At 44.2% G+C, this 19,141-nt stretch overlaps 2 protein-coding genes across 4 annotated transcripts in view; both read right to left on the reverse strand.

Annotated features, from left to right (window-relative positions):
- The window catches only part of CRYBG3 (crystallin beta-gamma domain containing 3), a 294,639-nt gene extending 288,779 nt beyond the window's left edge, over positions 1-5,860 (reverse strand). The window contains exons 1-2 of the mRNA XM_068270638.1: positions 5,773-5,860; positions 1,844-1,945 (exon numbers count right to left, since the gene is read on the reverse strand). Coding sequence (XP_068126739.1) covers positions 1,844-1,890 — 47 coding nt within the window. The 5' untranslated portion in view covers positions 1,891-1,945; positions 5,773-5,860. The remainder of the gene's footprint in view (positions 1-1,843; positions 1,946-5,772) is intronic.
- ARL6 (ADP ribosylation factor like GTPase 6) overlaps positions 5,398-19,141 on the reverse strand; it is a 90,429-nt gene continuing 76,685 nt past the window's right edge. For all 3 annotated transcript variants that reach the window (XM_068270641.1, XM_068270639.1, XM_068270640.1), the window contains one exon: positions 5,398-5,904. In XM_068270641.1, coding sequence (XP_068126742.1) covers positions 5,879-5,904 — 26 coding nt within the window. In that variant the 3' untranslated portion in view covers positions 5,398-5,878. The remainder of the gene's footprint in view (positions 5,905-19,141) is intronic.

The following is a 19,141-nucleotide window of genomic DNA, read 5'->3' on the forward strand; positions in this document are numbered from 1 at the left end:
ACAACCACTTGGAATATAATGCTGAACAGGGTTAAATGTAAAAAAAAAAAGAGAATTCAGAGTCTCTTTAAAGAACAAGTGACACCCATGCTAACCTAGAAATAAAAAAAACCACATATATAAATAGATAAATACTAACTCTACTTACATAACAGATGTATTGCACTGTCCACGTTATGATTCATGTGAATTTTATAAGGGAAAAGCAGAGAGTCTTATTCTAGACAGTTTCCATCTTGGTTACCTTTGAATGAAGCTAATCCTGACATCATTTCCTCTCTCACTCTTTCTTTTCTCCTCTTGCTATTTGTGTATTCATTACCCACCCTCCTCCCAGAGTCTACAGAGACACTCCCACTGAGGTCTATAGTAGGAAGTGCTCTGTCTTATGTCATTAGAAGGAGGGGAAATAAAGGGAAGAGGGGAAATAAAGTGAAGAGGATGAATATGTTATAGATAAAAAGACGCCCCCAGCATGCAACTGTTTTGCCAACTGATGGCAATGGCAATTAAAGGGCCAGTGTTCCTAAGGTATGTGATAACTCCAAACCATAACAGCAGAAAAAGTTTTGAATGCAGGATTAGCATCTTTATCACTTAATACACTCAGACTAGTTGGTGTTGAAATTTGATTTTTATGGTGACAATACCGCTTTAATATCACCAAACTCGTCAAGTGGTAAAAAAAATAAAATCTATAGTTCATACAGTATACTGTCCGACTCATTCGTGAAGGTAAATCTTTCTCCCCATCCTTTTTTTTACATTAGCAATATATATTCGTATTTGGGTGCCTTCTGTTATACTGTTACAGCTAGATTATGAATGGTTACTCTGTACAACTCCTCATGGGATTTAATTTTGCATTCATAACCAACAAGATATATGGAGTTCTTACCACTAAAATTAAGCTAGTTTTTTTTTTTCTCTTATCTCACCTCCCAAATTCCATTATTGGGAGGTTAAGAAGTACGGTAAGATAGATGCCCTCATTGGCAAGTATTGTAAGGTGAGAGAAGCTAATTTTAAGCTTAGCCTCATAATTGGGGTGGTGCAGTAGCATAGTGGATAACACTCAACCTTTGTAGTGCTGAGGTGCTAGGCCTGAACTTGGGCAAGGACACTAGCTACTTAGAGAGTTGGTATGTTCTCCCAATGCCAAACAAACATATAGATTGGTTAATTGGCTTTTACCCTCAAAAATTGTTCTTAGACTATGTGAGCATAGGACTATGGTTGGGATAAGATTGTGAGCCCCTCTGAGATGTTAAGTAGTTAAAGAGACTCAGAGATGAGTCAAGTGGCCTTTTTTTCTTTTACTTACCCAGGCTTCCTCCAGCCCCATAAGCATGGATGCATCCCTCGCCGTCCTCCCGGAATCATCCGTTCAGCTGAAATCAACCCCCGGTACGTGGGTCAGTCGGGCTCAATCTGACTGAGTGACGTCAGTCGGGGTCTTCTGCACTTGCGCAGAAAGTCCGTGCATGCGCAGATCCCCCGCTGACGTCACTGAGCCGTATACCGGAGAAGAATGCGACTTAACGGAGGCGCTAAGGAGGACGGCAAGGGACACATCTGCGCTTATGGAGCTGGAGAAAGCCCGGGGTAAGTAAAAAAACGGCCACTTGACTCATCTCTGAGTCTCTTTAAGGACCCCATTGATGATACAATCTTGATTGTACCCAAATTAACTTTCCATTATTTGATTCCTCTCTCTAATTTATTCCTCGCATTCACTCTGTCATCTCAAGCTCAAAAATACAGTATATCTTGCATCCAACCTTTACTTTCTTAGGACACTAGTAAAATATTACTACATCTTGCCTGTGGACTAACAACTAACCGACTGGCACCGCTCCAATCTGTACTGAACTCGGTTGCTCGTCTCATTCATCTCTCTTCTCTGTCCTCCTGTGTGGCTCCTCTCTGTCAAGCTCTTCATTGGCTGCCAATTAACCAGAGGACACATTTCAAACTCTTAACTCTAACCTACAAAGCTCTCCACAATCTCTCTCCTCTGTACATCTCCTCTCTAGTTATTCTGGGTAAAATCTATATTCTCTATGTGTTGTTTAAATTTTTTACGGTCGTGTTGTCCTTTAGATCCCTTCTCTTCCTCATTCTGATGCTCTGTTTGAACTGCAAAAACTTTGAGTTGCTCCATGTGATTGGCTGTTAAGCTATTTGCGTTAAAACAAATGTAAGGCTAAAAAACGTATGTGATAATGAATTGTATACTGTATGTAGTACAGCTAAGAAATAGAACATTAGTAAAAAATAAAGTCTCACGTTGTTTTCCAGTACAGGAAGAGTTAAAAAACTTCAGTTGTTATCTATGCAAAAGAGCTTCTCTGAACTATTTGATACACTGGGTCAAATACAGTCCTGTTTTCTGAAGCACTTAAACAGCCAAGAAACAGTGAGAGACAGCTTGTGATAAGGTTTTACTGCAGATAAGTTCAAAGGATCATTATTTCTGCTTTGTTTTATGGCTTAAAGAGACACTGAAGCAAAAAAATATATATGATATAGTGAATTGGTTGTGTACTATGAATAATTACTAGAAGATTAGCAGCAAAGAAAATATTCTCATACTTTTATTTTCAGGTATATAGTGTTTTTTCTAACATTGCAGCATTCTATAATATGTGCAGATTACACAGCACTCAGCATTCAAAATGAGTCTTTCAGAGCAGTCTGTGAAGTAATGACCTCTCCTCTAGCAGAGGAAAAGTAAACAGTTCACTTACAGTTGAGATAACAAAAGTCAGATAACAGCCCTCTCCAAGACTTAAAGGGATACTGTAGGGGTGTCGGGGGAAAATGAGCTGAACTTACCCGTGGCTTCTAATGGTCCCCCGTGGACATCCTGTGTTGGCGCAGCCACTCCCCAATGCTCCGGCCCCGCCTCCGGTTCACTTCTGGAATTTCTGACTTTAAAGTCAGAAAACCACTGCGCCTGCGTTGCCGTGTCCTCGCTCCCGCTGATGTCACCAGGAGTGTACTGCGCAGACACAGACCATACTGGGCCTGCGCTGTGCGCTTTTGATGACATCAGCGGGATCGAGGACACGGCTACGCAGGCGCAGTGGTTTTCTGACTTTAAAGTCAGAAATTCCAGAAGTGAACTGAAGGCGGGGCCGGAGCATCGGTGAGCGGCTGCGCGGGCACAGAATGTCTGCGGGGGACCATTAGAAGCCCTGGGTAAGTTCAGCTCATTTTCCCCCGACCCCCCTACAGTATCCCTTTAAGCTGGCCATACACTGGCCCGATTTACCGCCGTTTCGACAGCAGATTCGACCACTGGGATCGAATCTGCTGCCAATCGTTCACGCTACACGCCGAATTTCGATTCATTTCGTCCGATCCCGTCGATCGCTCCGTGCGGAAAATTACCGTCGATCGCCGGCGGGTAAAGAGCGCATCGCTAGCGGCGTTCGAGTGCCCGACGACCGACGCAATAGAGCCCGCATACATTACCTGCTCCGCCAGCGCGACTGCCCCCGCTTGTCTCCGCTCTGGTCTCCGGCATGCCTTCACTTATTCCTGCCCGGCAGGAAGTTTAAACAGTAGAGGGCGCTCTACTGTTTAAACTTCCTGCCGGGCAGGAAGAAGTGAAGCATGCTGGAGCCGGAGACCAGAGCGGAGAAGAGCGGAGACGAGCGGGTGCAGTCGCGCCGGCGGAGCACGTAATGTATGCGGCGGGGGGGGAGCGGCGGCAGCAGCACCACCACCACAACAGATTGTGAAGGGTTTCATGCTGAAATCGGTTCACAATCTGTTTGCAGTAAAGGTAGCCATACGATCCCTCTCTGATCAGATTCGATCAGATAGGGATCTGTCTGTTGGTCGAATCTGATGGCAAATCGACCAGTGTATGGCCACCTTTAGTCGGAGAGTTAATGGCTTGTTTGCATAGAGGTAACAACTGGAGTTTCTTAACTCTTACTGTACTGGAAACAATTAGACTGATGTATCTGATCTTAATGTTTTATTTCTTAGCTGTACTACACATACAAATCATAATATCATAATTTTTTTTCGCTTCAGTGTCTCTTTAAAGGGCAGAGGCCCATATGCCATTAACTCTTTCTCCTGAGTTTTCTCCTAGGTGATTTTTAACTCTGCAAAAATGCCTTTTAAAGTGAACCTCCAGACTAAAGATCTACTCAGCAGCACTGAAAAAGCTTGGTGTTTATTTAACAATTTCACAGCATCAGAACTTAGTTTTTCTTACACAAGCCTCATTTTTAGCTGCATAGAAGCTAAGTTCCGCCCCATCAAAGAAATCTGCCGGGGCATTTTTCCCCTGATGCTGTGCAAAGCATGATGGAATTTCTGATGTCGTTGCCTAGCGCGTGCAGCTGGGAGGGGTGATCAGGACACAGGACAGTTGGAACTGTGTCTCATGCTTCCTGTCACCTCCTTTCAACCAAAAAGATGGCTGCCCCCATGAAATCACAAATATTTGCCTGTTCTTTTAAAACAGGGTGGGTAAGGGATTATATTACCTATCTATTTTAATTAACATAACTAATGTACCTTAATGACAGTATGTTTGTTTAGGCTGAAGTTCGTCTTTAAGCCACCAAAATGCAAGAAAATACTCAAAATAATTTTGGTAGTACTTTTTCACATACTTTTAGGTATCCCTTTAGTTGAAAAGTGCTGGAAAGGTATTTTAAATAAAAGATGAAAAATTACCTCCTATGAGAAAACTAAGGTGTAAAAGTAAATTGCATATGGCCCAGAGTGAGGTTTTTAAACTGCAAATATGACAGAATGATGTAATATTATAAATAAAGCTATATAACGGAAAATAAAAAGGAGACTCCTTGCTACTAATGTTCTATTAATAAGCTGTACTACACATACAATATCATAAGTTTTTTTGTTTCGCTTCAGACTTGCTTTGAAGGGACTCTGAGCACCTCTCATGGGCATGGCTTTAAGACTCCGACCAGTACTGCAAAGTACTTAAAGATGCATACCATTCTGTAGCTTGTGCTCTCCCTTTCAGTTGGTTGAATCACTGTTCTACACCAAATAGTTTTTGTTTGAATACAATTTAAAAATTGCGGCTGCCATCTTGGCTATGTTATAACTTCCGGGTCGCCCCTGTCTTCTCTGTTAGAGAAGTGCATCACTGAATGAAGCAGGAAGAGGAAGTGACACGCATGGCCATTGCAAGACGCTCCTACAGAGGGGTCATAGCACGACTTTGTCGGAAGTCATCTGCCTTAAAGGCAAGCCCATGAGAGGTGCTCTGAGTCCCTTTAACAAGTAGTTAAACAGGTGTACCTAGTAAAGTGGACAGTGAGAGTATAGAGGCCAAACAGGCCATTTCTAAACTACTGTATGTAGGCAAAAAGTCAGACAAAGAAATAAAAGAAAACATTCAGTTCATTTATTTATTGAATACAGTTTAAGCTGTAATACAACAATTTCATTTCTTAATTATTCGCATCAGAATATTGCTTTAACCTCCCATTCCATAGTTTTGGTACTAAAGTACACATAGTTAAATACAGACTTATTACAGTACTTTCCAAAGTGTGAATAAATTAATAATTTAATACGACCCCCAAACTGGTGTTTATTTACAAACTGGGCAATTTAAAAAAAATTCCACAGAGCGCAAAGAAGGTCCGGAGGATGAGACTTTATACTTATGTACCGCGCCACAGAGTATGTTGGCGCTTTATAAATTGATAATAAAAATTCTAGTTTTTAATAAACACGTTCCACTGTTTTTTGATTTACGTTGTGTACCTGAGGGGCTACATATAACAGGTGACCTTCTTATGACCTTGTAAGCAGTCAGTATTTCTTTTGGTCCCAGCGAGAGAGCGGCAGAGATCATAGATCTTCTATCTTCCTATGTCTTCATGGCTTGTATTTGGTCTGAAGGGAAGAGAGGATGCATTAAAAGAACAACTCTGTTTATAAGCATATAGTACAGCTTCAGAGAGCATATCTTAAAGAGGAACTCCAGTGAAAATAATGTAATAAAAAAGTGTTTCATTTTTACAATAATTATGTATAAATGATTTAGTCAGTGTTTGCCCATTGTAAAATCTTTTAAATCCCTGATTTACATTCTGACATTTATTACATGGAGACAATTTTAGTGTTGGCAGGTGATGTAGCTGCTGTATGCTTTTTTGGCAGTGGGAAACAGCTGTAAACAGCCATTTCCCACATTGCAACAAGGTTCACAGACAGGAAACTGCCAGGAGTACCACAGTCCTCCGAGCTTCTTGTGGGAGGGGTTTCACCACAATATCAGTCATACAGAGCCCCCTGATGGTCTGTTTGTGAAAAGGACCACATTTTTCATGTAAAAGGGGGTATCAGCTACTGATTGGGATAAAGTTTAATTCTTGGTCGGAGTTTCTCTTTAAAGGATACCCGAGGTGACATGCAACATGATGAGATAGACATGGGTATGTACAGCGCCAACCACACAAATAACTATGCTGTGTTCCTCTTTTTCTGTCTATGCCTGAAAGAATTAAATATCAGGTATGTAAGTGGCTGACTCAGTCCTGACTAAGACAGGAAGTGACTACAGTGTGACCCTCACTGATAAGAAATTCCAACTGGTGGCGGGGGAGTCATGGTGACTGCACTGTTATGGGGGGGTCATAATGGTCAAGCTTGAAGGTAAACCTTGAGTCAAAAGACAGAAACCTACCTCCTTGTGGGAGATTCAGCCATGCTCCTCTTAATGCAAGAGCATGGCTGTGCAGGCACGGCTGCACTTGGCGCATGAGTGCATGAGGAGGAGCGAGGCCTGGATCTGAAAACAGACAAGCTCTTGTTGTATTTATTTGGAGGTCCGCGAGCAGTAATGGAGTTCCAGGGGATAGCGTGGGAAGCCTCTACAGAATCCAGAGGCTTCCTTCTTATTAGGCAAGTATCCGATTTTAGAGGGTCGACTAGCGTACGCGTTAAGTGACCCCTGTCAGATGAACCCCTTGGCTGTCAGGGTGACAATAAGGAGAGGGATAAAGATGTGAACAAAGTGGGCCCAAAAATTTGAGGGGCCCAATGATTCATAGTTATGCCTAAATGAAAAAAAATAAAAAAATAAACCTTGTGTGTCCAGGAGTGTCTTGTAGATGTTTTCACCCACTTATTGTGTCCCTCTTGTACTTCACATGTCCCCTTCTGTTCCCCACGGGTGTCCTTCTGTCCCCTTGCCCCACCTTGTGTCCTCCTCTACTCCCCTGATTAGATGTAAGCAGCAGCACAGCTCATCTAAACCATCAGTGATCAGAGACCCCTCCTCTTCTTCACTGCTCCCCAGTGCCGGCTTCTGCTGATCGCATCATCACCAGAAGCCAGCACTAGGGGAGCAATGAAAGAGAGGAGAGAAGTCTCTGATCACCACTGGTTGAGGTGAACTGTGCAGCCTCTGCTTATAATTATACACGGGGAGGAGAACACGGGGAAGGGGGAGGGGAGGATTGGAGAGTAGACATGGGGACAGTACAAGGAGTCTTTGACATTGCGGCAGTTTGTATCGGCGGGCGTTGGTAAGTCGGGGAATCCTTGCATTTGGCACATAAGGCACGATGATTTTTTCCTCCCCATCTTTGGGAGAGAAAAAGTGTGGCTTATATGCCAAAAAATACGGTATCTGGATGTCTCAGTTTAGATAATAGCTCAGCAAAAGCCTTGGTATTCGGGCAGCATTTATAACTGCCCTCCTCATTTCACTAGCAGAGCCCAAGCCCCTGTGAGCTGGTTAAAGCCCATGTTACACATACAGCACCGCACAATGATCTGCTAGCGAGAGGTTAATAGACATGTGCTATCACAGTGTCATCAATAACACCATTAACCGTAAAATCCGGAGCAAAATCCTTTTTAATTTATTTACTAAGGGCCCGGACGTTTACAAGCCTCATCCTTCCAACACTTCAAATGGCATCGCTCTCAAAGCCCATATAAAACAGCATGTACTGCAACCGTATAAAAGCCTAACGGCGCAGTAATATCTACGCTGTAACCGGCTAATTAAAGTAACGCTGCCTATTAAAACTCAAACATGATGAAGTGGCTCTATAATCGGAGCCTCAGACCATATATGCAGCCAGAGTTAGCTCTGCAGATTTATGGGGCTAGCAGAGGAGGAATGACTGGCGGAGGCGGAGGGAGAAGGCCTTTTAGAGTACCAGTCTGGGGATATTCTTAGGACATTAGGAAGGTCTCTAATTAGGGGCGGAACTACAAATCATGGGGCCCTCCAACTAGACTTTGATGGGGCCCTTTAACCTCCTTGGTGGTGTCATTATTTCCAGATTTTAGGGTAAAAGTAGTACAATTTTTTTTTCACACGGTTTTAGACCCTAAAACCAGGAAAAAAAAATCATAGCGCAATGAGATCTGCGGCAGCCCAGCACCCTCCAAGTGGCGCTGTTACTCTATCATGACGACAAACGGCGATCTCACCCGAGGGATCCAGAGCCTCCGAGGACCAGAAGATGAATGGCTGCCAGCATCTGGATCCCCGGGAGACGAGTCAAAATTCCTGCACGCCACGCTACATACCTCCCGGTGGCTAAACCGAGTCAGGCTCAGGATTACCACTCTTGGCTCCCTTTTTCCACCCCATGCCTGACTCGGGGCTACCGCCAGGAAAGTTAGTGTCCACAACCCTTCCTGTGCCTCTTCTTGGTGACCCTCACTGCCTGGGTACAGGACTCATGACCATCAGCAAATTCACATCCATAAAATGTGTAGTCACGACTCCCCTCCCCCATAGTTGCAAGGGCTGCTCTCCCCTAGTGACTCCCCTGTCTTAAATGCTCGGAAGCTTGCTAGTCACTTTTATATATTAGTAACTGGAACTACTGTAACAAACAGAACAACTTTTTTTATTACTGGTTATGGAATCCTGTCCAGTGCTTTTTCAGCAGACTGACCTATTAAACTTCCTTCGAACCCACGAACAGTTCACATATGTTCACTCTATTCACTAAGCATTACCGCATTCGGTAAAGCAGAAAAAAAGCTGATTTTATTGAACATCAGTTGTTAAGTATTTCCCTCCAGCCTGGAGCTGTCAGTAACTAACAAACAGCCATTCGGTAAAATGAACATGCAAGGGAGACAGCCAATAGGAGGAGCCACCCCGTCTAGCTACTCATTCCACTGGTACTGATATACTGGCGGGCGGGACAACAGTAAGAAAACAAAACATGAGATGAAAGGAGCAGGGCACATATGTAGAGGTTTCCCTGCATTAGATGTGATCATGTACAGACTGATACAGTGGCATGCATGCAGATCTAAAAAGACACCAGGGATGCCTTTGAGGCCTCATTCACACGTAAAATCGAAAATGCAAACGCGTCTGTGTGCTTTTCCCCTCCCTCCCGGCGCTCCACCGCGCGTGTATCTCCAGGATGTTATCAGGAGATCGGCGGGGGCACGGCCTCCTGGAGGTACAAAGCGCGCAGGTGTGGGCATAGTCGGGTGAAATGCACAGGTGCAGAGATCACAATAGATGATGGTTCCGGGTCGAAGTTACCAACCAGGGGGTCCGGCCCGTTTTACAAGCCAGTGGGCAGGATTATCTGACCATATTATATATGTAGACTTGTACAGTATGTTTCTTCTCCACTAGTTACTGTCTGCATCAGGCAGGGGAGACTAGTACGCTTGCTCTGCTGGGACTTGTTAGCTATCCAGAAGCGTGCTGCAGAGAACCCAAACTTAATTTACTGCATTGCTGGGATTTGTAGTCCATCTGTTACTAGAATCGGTGATGACTAGTGTGTTGTGTAACCATTGTCTGCCCCGAATAAACGATCTACCCTGCCTGTCAGGTTCAACTGTAGCGTTTTGCTTTCTGTTTTGGTCCCGATGCCCTGAATCATCACAGTAACCTTAACCCTCTACCCCAAAATAACCTACATGCTAATATTAACCATCCCAATAAAACAGCAGTAAACCTCACTCATGCCTGGTCACAGCATACACCCTCTATCCACCCTCCCCCCTTATGCAAGGTACACACCATGCAATTTCCCGTCAGATCGACGGTTTAAACTGATAATTTCCGACATGTGGGTTTTATTTTTAAACCAGAGGTCTGCTTTAAAGCTGTCCCTCTCATAATGAAGACTGCATGTGATAAGTGAAATAATACAGTCAGTTAGGTGTCTGCAGTTCAGTTGTATCTGAGGCCGCTGCCTTAAAGAGAAACCTGAACTGAAAATTAAAAGTCAAAATAAACATACACAAGTCATACTTACCTCCTGTGTAGTCTACTCCTCAATCTCTTTTTCCTCTCCTGCATCCTGTTTGTCCACTGTGATCAATGGAATTCTCCGTTCTCCATTTTGAAAATGGCCATTACCCCATAACAGCTTCCTGGTCAGCACACTGTTAAACTGTAACATTGCCCACTTGAGCCATAGGGAAACAAGGACATTACCTGGCACATCAGCAACTGATCTATAACTGACAGCAACTGATATATTTCAGTTCTGACAAAATATTGTCAGAACTGGAGGGGATCATTGTCAGAAGAAAATGGTGAGCTCCTGAGAGGAACTGATGGCAAGGTAACTATGTAATGTTCATGTGAAGTTGCCTCAAGTGTTTATTTTAATTTTACTCAGTACAGGTTCCCTTTAAAGAGAAACCGATACCAAGAATTGAACCTCATCCCAATCAGTAGCCGATACCCCCTTTCCCATTACCTTTTCACAAACGGATCATCAGGGGGCTCTGTATGGCTGATATTGTGGTGAAACCCCTCCCACAGTGTGATGTCAGAACCATGGTCCTGACAGTTTCCTGTCTGTGAACCTCATTGCATTGTGGGAAATAACAGCTGTTTACAGCTGGGTCCAACTGCCAAAAAAGCAAGCAGCATCTTCTTCCACTGACATCATCTGTTAGCAGTAAAAATGTCATCATCATGTGATAAATGTCAGAATGTAAATCAGGGAGAGGAAAGTATTTTACAACATTTACAAGATTTTATATAATTTTAGTAAAAAAATAAGCATTTTTTTTATTCACAATTCACAAAAATGGAGAAGCACCCAAGCAAGAAGACCTTTGTGTGCCTTAGCTCATGGTCACAGTACCTAGTGACCCAGTAACAAAAATTCCACGAAGCTGGCACCACCGAATGTAGTAAAAAGCTCTTTATTCAAACGTCATTAAAATGACATTCAGTCAATAATAAAAAATGTAGCAATGGCGACAGCCCGCTGTTTCGAACTTGACGTCCTTTGTCAAGCCATACTGCTAACATAGATCTGCAGTTTCTTGTACGAGAGGAAAAGGATGAGCGTGCACCTTCCGTCCAAATACGTGGTTTATTGGCACAGTGGACTAGCATGTAGTATTGCAAGCGACTAAATAAGGCATACAGAAATGTGCACATTTCTGTATGCCTTATTTAGTCGCTTGCAATACTACATGCTAGTCCACTGTGCCAATAAACCACGTATTTGGACGGAAGGTGCACGCTCATCCTTTTCCTCTCGTACAATATGCTGTGATGATTTTCTTCTGATTCAGAGCAGTGCACACGCCAGGGTGGCACTTTTTGACAGCAGCAAGCGGCATACAAACAGGGCACTGGATGGTCACGAAGCCTGAGGTCATCTGTCACTCTAGTTGAGTTATAAGGGTTGTGCCACACACACACGCTGTTTTTCTTCCTTGAATTGAACATAGATCTGCAGTTTCGCCATTGCTACATTTTTTATTATTGACTGAATGTCATTTTAATGACGTTTGAATAAAGAGCTTTTTACTACATTCGGTGGTGCCAGCTTCGTGGCATTTTTTTTATTACATTATTTTCACTGGAGTTCCTCTTTAAATTCAGGGCAGGGGAACTCTGCAAATCAAAACAACATTTCCAAAATGGAATTCCTTGGCTTTAGGTGGAGGTCTTGATTATAACAAAACTGCTCCACCCATGTGGAAGTGTATCTGTAACCTCCTGAAATGTGGGGAGGACTGGAACATTTTTAATCACGGCTGTCTGCCCTTTAATGAGTTGCCAGCCAGGGTCAGACTTCCCCGACTGGAAGAGCTTATGCATGCTGATACACAGTAGCAGAGGCAGGTGGTGTATGGTATCCCTGCTCCTGCTGTGTGTCAGGCTGCCAGCATGCACTGGGACTTGTAGTGCCACAAGATACTGGGAGGTTCAGGGAGGGGGGGGGGGGGGGAGAAGAGTGTCCAGCAGGAAAGGCTACATACTGAGGATGTTTTCCTATGACTGGATCGCTCCTCCAATGATCTACACATGACTACTCTGAGCATCACCCATCCCCATGCCAGACACCAGGACTTCTCTAGAGTTGTCCCTACTCTCTGGGACTCCGTCACCCCCATAAGCGTCGGCCCCTCCTTCGACACCTTCAAGCAAGGCGATAAAACACACCTGTTCCTGCCAGTAGTTGCTAAGTCTAACTATCATTAGGGAAGCTGGCTGGTATCTTATTATTTTGGCAGTTAGACTTAGCAACTGCTGTTCAGGAAATACTTTTCAAAACAAATCCTGAGAATCCCCCTTGAGGAGATGGACTGTCTGCTTACTTTTTTACCGTAGCCGTCTTTTAACATGCAAATAAAAAAAAACATGCTATGACTTGTATAAGGATCAAATTGTGCCCCACTTTGTAAAGTGAATTCCTATCATTTACATGAGACAAGATATAACAGCCTTAGTTTTTATACCAGCTGGTCCTGTTATTCTGTGGGAGATCCATTCTTTAAGATGTGCTCTAGATAAAAATGTGACATTTTGCCGCAATAGCTTTTATGAACAGTAAATCAATTCTGACATCTAGTGGTGACTGTGTGAGCTGCGAGTATCATCCCTTTCTTCATGATGTGATGTTGATATGGGGATTCTATTCACAGGAGAGAAAAGCTAGAGATAAATCTATCAATAAGCTCTGTGTTGTGTATAGAAAACCTAAGCAGAAATGTGCTGCTGGCACAAAGCATCACTAGCATGTTTGTATGGCGAGCTTTAGGTATTTTTTTGCAGTGCCACAGAGTGCCCATGAAAAGGACACATTTGTAAATACCATTTTCTTATAGGAATGTATAAGGGGAATAAAAGAGACAGAAAAGCTCTCCTACTAAAAAACATTTTGATGTAGCTGTGTAAAACTTAAAGCTATAGGCTTGCTATACTCCAGCGGTTCTGGATGCCTGCCTGGCTTACAGGGGCGGAAAGAGATAATTTGCATATTCAGTGGTGGTGCATTGTGGGTAACCACAAATGTTCACTTATAGCTGAATTATTGCAGATTTCCTTCTGTTTTAATAAGGCAAATCACACGGAACTAGGGAATGACCCAAGCTCTCTGCAGTTCTTTAGAGGCTCATCCCCTCCCCCCTGCTTGCTTGCGTGTTTACACAGCTCCATTCGTAGTTTTTCCATCATTTCCTATCCAGCATTTAAACATTTAAAGGGTACCTGAACAGAGTAAAATTATTTAAAATAAACATATGATGTACCTGAAAATGAACATTACATACTATTACATACTTACCTTGCCGTCGGTTCCTGTCAGAAGCTCACCATTTCCAGAAAGCTTAAAAGCCTTATGGCCCTTTTCCACTATTATCAGTAGCTGTCAGTTTTAACTAAAAGGACAACTGATGTGCAAGGTAATGTCCATGCTTCCCTTATGGCTCAAGTGGGTGATATAACATGATAATGGAGTGCTGACTCGGAACCTGTCACGCAGGGGCAAACCTACCATAAAACTACCTGATTCACGTGATTCGGGCGGCAAAATCTAGAGGGAGGCATTTGGGCAAACAGTTTAGGCCACCTAGTGCCCGCCTTCCTGGCACACACACTACCTTCCTCATCCACGTATCCCCGTCCTCATTCCACCAGGGGCACCTGCCTCCTCTCCACTCACCCACTCGCCTTCCTGGCACACACACTACCCTCCTCATCCACACATCCCCGTCCTCATTCCACCGGGGGCACCTACCTCCTCTCCACTCACCCACTCGCCTTCCTGGCACACACACTACCCTCCTCATCCACACATCCCCGTCCTCATTCGACCAGTGGTACCTGCTGCACTTTCCTAGGACATCGTAAGCACGAGAGATGTCGCCTCTTATCGAGGCATGCTATGGTAAAACCCTATCACCGGCGAGAGATCACCATGGCCAGTCAGAAGGGAAGCTTTGGTACGCGACCAATCATGCAGGGTGCCGGCACCAGACCAGCCAATTACAACCGCCTGCTGATCTTTTGGATAAAGGGTGCTGATGGGATCATGGCACCGAAATCGAGTAAATCACTGCACTCGGTCAGTAGCAGTGACATCTGTAAGACCATTGGCACCAGATGGTAAAAGGAGCAGTGGGTGGCTGTGAATGGCCAGTCTGGTGCCTGCACCCCCACCTGAATGGAGGATGGAGAAATCAACCACAGTGGACAAACATGACGGGGGAGAGGAGAAAAAAAAAGATTGATGAGTAGGCTAGGTAAGTATAATTTGTATATGTTCAATCTGACTTTTATTTTACAGTTCAGGTGTGCTTTAAGTGGTAAAGTCTCTCTAATAATTTTTTTGGCCTAGCTATCCTGCTGATCCTCTTCCTCTTATATTTTAGCCATAGCCCCTGAACAAGCATGCAGCAGATGAGGTGTTTCTGACAATATTGTCAGAACTAACAAGACTAGCTGCATGCTTGTTTCTGGCTTAATTCAAACACTACTGTAGCCAAATAGTTCAGCAGGGCTGCCAGAGAGGCAACTGGTATTGTTTAAAAGGAAGTAAATATGGCAGCCTCAATATTCTTTTCCCTTCAGTTATCCTTTAAAGCAGCAGGGACAGCCATACTATCCCAGGAAAAAATAAAACATATACGTATATAAGTACTTGTTCTACTTATATAACATATGAATTTTAGTGTCCACAGTAAATTTTATATAGTAAATAAAGAGAAAATTGTTTTAGGCATTTTCCATCTTAACTGCATCTGACTGAAGCCAATCCTGAAGTCATTTCCTCCCTTACTTTTTTTCTCCTAGAAACCGCACTGTCATATCTAGCTTACTTTGTAAACACGTGAGCGCAGCAGAGATCGTATTTCAGCAGCTTCTCAGCCTCATGTCTCACTGAACTGCCTCAGCCAATCAGTGAGGAGCAGGAATGTGGGAGGGGAGATGACCAGCTTCCCTCTCCCCAGCAAAGTACCGAATAGAGCCAGGCTGACTGAGATAAGATTTATTACAGCAGAAACATTTATGATTATATTGGAATGCTTGCAATGCGGGGTCCGGATGTAGACTGCATAATTAACACAGTGTAGTGGGTAAATTTAATTTGATTTTATGGCTGACAATCCCGCTGTAAAGGATCTGCTGTTAATATCTTGGTGCCAGATACCACATGACACCATCAGAAGTCTTGTGGAGACCACGCCATGATGGGTCAGAACGGTTTTGTGACACAAGAGGGGCCATACATAATATTATGCAGGGGGTTTGAATATTTTTGCCAATCAGTGTAATCACCTAGTTTTGCCAGTTTTCTACATTTTGTTTATTATTTCTCAGGATTATCCTGGCTGACTCCAGTGCCAATTAGAAGGTGACTGACGAGCTGTAGTGTGATGCTTCCTGTTCTCCTCAGAGGCAGACAAATGACAGACAAGCCCAGAGGCAGAGCTGTGCCCGCTGACTGACACCACAAATCTGCCAATCACACAGTCAGAGCAGCTTAAGGCAGATGACAAGGAAGAAATGTCAGACTGTCGGGTAATTATTCACCTGAATCCAATATTAGAGGAACATAAACAGGAAGGAGTACTGCCTGCTGATGACATGTTAACAGCTTGTATAACTATAGGAGAGGGGGCAAAAGACAAGCACATCTAAACTCTGTTACCTGACAGAATGACGTCACTTGTATGAATTTAAACACAGTTGCATTCCTTATTTGTGTCTGTATAGATAGAAGCTACTACTTGATTAGAGTATGTCAAATCACCTATAGGACCACTCTAGTGAAAAATGTAAGCAGTCAAATTCTGGCAGAACCGACAGGTTTTGGACTAGTCCATCTTCTCATAGGGGAATCTCAGGGCTTGCTTCGTTTTCAAAAGCATTTCCTGAACAACAGTTGCAAAGTCTAACTGCTAAAATAGCATGCAAGTGAGTAGGGAGGCTAGCTGGTATCTTACTATTACTTACTGCCCTTCAGAAAATGCTTTTGAAAATAAAGAAACCCCTCAAAATCCCCTATGAGGAGATGGACTAGTCCAAAACCTGTCAGTTCAGATGGATTTTAACTGCTTTCTTTTGTTGCTGGAGTGGCCCTTTAAGGTCCTATTTAAACTTAAAGCCAGTGGTTACCTATTTAAAAATCAAAAAGTCAGATACTCACCTAATGAGAGGGAAGGCTCGGTCCTAATGAGCCTTCCCTCTCCTCTCCCGGTGCCTTCGGTGCTGTGCTGGCTTCCCCGTTCGTGTCCGCCGCCGCCGCAGGGACTTCGGAGGTCTTCGGGAGCACTCGGGCTTCCGAAGACGGGCCGCTCCATACTACGCACGCGCGAGTGCGTCATAGAGGGCGCTCGCGCATGCGTAGTATGGAGCGGCCCGTCCTCGGGAGCCCGAGTGCTCCCGAAGGCTTCCGAAAGCTCCCGAAGGCTGCGGAAGTGGCAGTATTTGACCGAACTGGTCGAATACTGCCACGGGGGATCCAGCGCGGGACCGGGCACCGGGAGAGGAGGGGGAAGGCTCATTAGGACCGAGCCTTCCCTCTCCTTAGGTTAGTATCTGACTTTTTGATTTTTATAATGGTAAACATTCACTGTAATGCGTTAAGTCGCATAGCCAAAATAGGACGTGACGCAACTCAATGCAACACATTAAATGTAAATAGGGCCTTAAAAATACTCAGTAGTAGCTGTGACAACAGCCACTTACTGTAATACAGACTTTTATTGTCACAGGCTGCAATCTTTTGAGGGATTCTGTTTGTGCCTGTCCACGTGCAGTCTGAACAGCAGAATGATTATTACTAATTAGTATTTATATAGCGCCAACATCTTCTGCAGCGCTGTACAGAGTGTATACAGTATAGTCTTGTCACTAAATGTCTCTCAGAGGAGCTCACAATTTAATCCCTACCACAGTCATATCCATTGCAGTCTAAGGCCAAGTTAGAGTGGGAGCTTATATGTGCGCGCTCTGTGGCAGCGGTGACAGACCTAGAGCCCATTTTTAAACGGGCTTAAGTCACTAGTTATGCGATTAAAAAATGAAATAGTATCTATCTGCAGGGGCTTCGTATAACAAACAAAAAGGAACATTACTGTACTACTAAATGGCATTTTCAGATCTGTTCCTGCTAAAGGACTTTTAAACTCCACAAACCTTTGTCTACACTAGACAGTCATAGCTCTCAATTGTACCTTGTCTGGTACGCTGGGGCCACAGCCAGCGACAGATACAAAATCCAGAGGGTCATCAGAACTGCGGAGAAAATAATCGGGAAGCCCCTTCCCCCTCTGGAGCTCATTCATGAGGCCAGGATGTGTTCCAGAACAACAAGGATTGCCAACGATCCGGCCATCACTTCTTCCAACGGCTCCTGTTGGGGCGGAGATTCCGGGCCATCCCCACCAAGACATCAAGGCACAGGGACACTTTTTTCCCCACAGCAGTGAGACTCTTGAACTCTGTACGAGCCCCTCGGGGTGCCCGCCACTCAGAGAAGCACCTACGTAGTCTGACACACCCAATGTTAATATTAGTGTTCTACTTCTCTCTGTGCTGCTCCTCTTGAAATGCCTCTGTATCTGCTGATGAGTTGCTTTACTGTCATGTTTTTTATGATTACTTTGATTATCTTTTTTTTTTGCTGTATTTTACTGCTGTCTTCTACTGTCAGTGTGTCTGTGTAAACAAAGTCTAAGGTGTTCTGTGCTGCTAAAACCAATTCCGAGCATGACCCAAATCATGCTTGGCGAAATAAAAGGATTCTGATTCCTCTTTTGGAAGAACAGCCCCTCTTTGAGAACTAAATCCCTCTATCCCTCTTGCTTCCTCACTTGTCCCTCTATCAGGACTGATGTACAGATATTTGTAAATGGATGTATTTTTCTACTTTGCAATATGCTTAACCCTCCTGGCGGTTTATTAAAAATCCGCCAGGGGGCAGCAAAGTCTTTTTTTTTTTCTTCATGTAGCGAGACAAAGTCTCGCTACATGATAGCCGCTGCTCAGCGGCATCCCCCCAGGCCCTCCGATCGTCTCCGGCGATCAGGAGATCCCATTCAAAGAACGGGATCTCCTGGAGGGCTTCCCCCGTCGCCATGGCGATGGGCGGCATGACGTCATCGAAGTCGTGACGTCATTGGGAGTTCCGATCTACCCCTCAGCGCTGCCTGGCACTGATTGGCCAGGCAGCGAACGGTGTCTGGGGGGGGGGGGGGGGGGCCTCACGGCGCGGGGAGCGCCGCGTAATCGGCACAGAGCGGCGGCGATCAGAGAGCACACGCAGCTAGCAGAGTGCTAGCTGCGTGCTGCAAAAAAAAAAAATTATCAAAATCGGCCAAGCAGGGCCTGAGAAATCCCCCTGCGCGGCATAGCCCATGCTTACCGCCAGGGAGGTTAATTGACTCCTAACTTTATTCCCATCAATAAAATTGATATATTTCTTATTTTCATATGGTAATATAAAAAAATAATGGACAAGGATAGAAAGGACCAGTATGGATTGAATTAAAAAACAACTTATTTTTATATAAGTATCTATTTTTCTTATGAAATCTTTATGGTATGCATGACTGGGGGGGTGTCGTGGGGGATTAGGAGTGTGGCAGGGGCGTGGCTTAAGTGCCCCTTTTTCTTATCTCAAAAAGTTAGGAGGTGTGAAGTCGTATTGCTATGAAGCTCAGTGCAACCATTTCTTCTGTCCATCCATTTCAGGCCCAGGTTACACACACATAGAACCAACATTGAGCTAAGTTCATACTACATTCGCTGCAATGTGTGTGCAGCGCACCACAATGGATCTCAAAACTGGCATCTCAAGGCAACGCTTGCTTCATAAAGCATTACATGCATGGTGTGCGGTAAGGCACAGCTTGTGTTATTACAATGGAA

The sequence above is a fragment of the Hyperolius riggenbachi genome, chromosome 2 (assembly GCF_040937935.1).
Source record: "Hyperolius riggenbachi isolate aHypRig1 chromosome 2, aHypRig1.pri, whole genome shotgun sequence".
NCBI lineage: Eukaryota > Metazoa > Chordata > Amphibia > Anura > Hyperoliidae > Hyperolius > Hyperolius riggenbachi.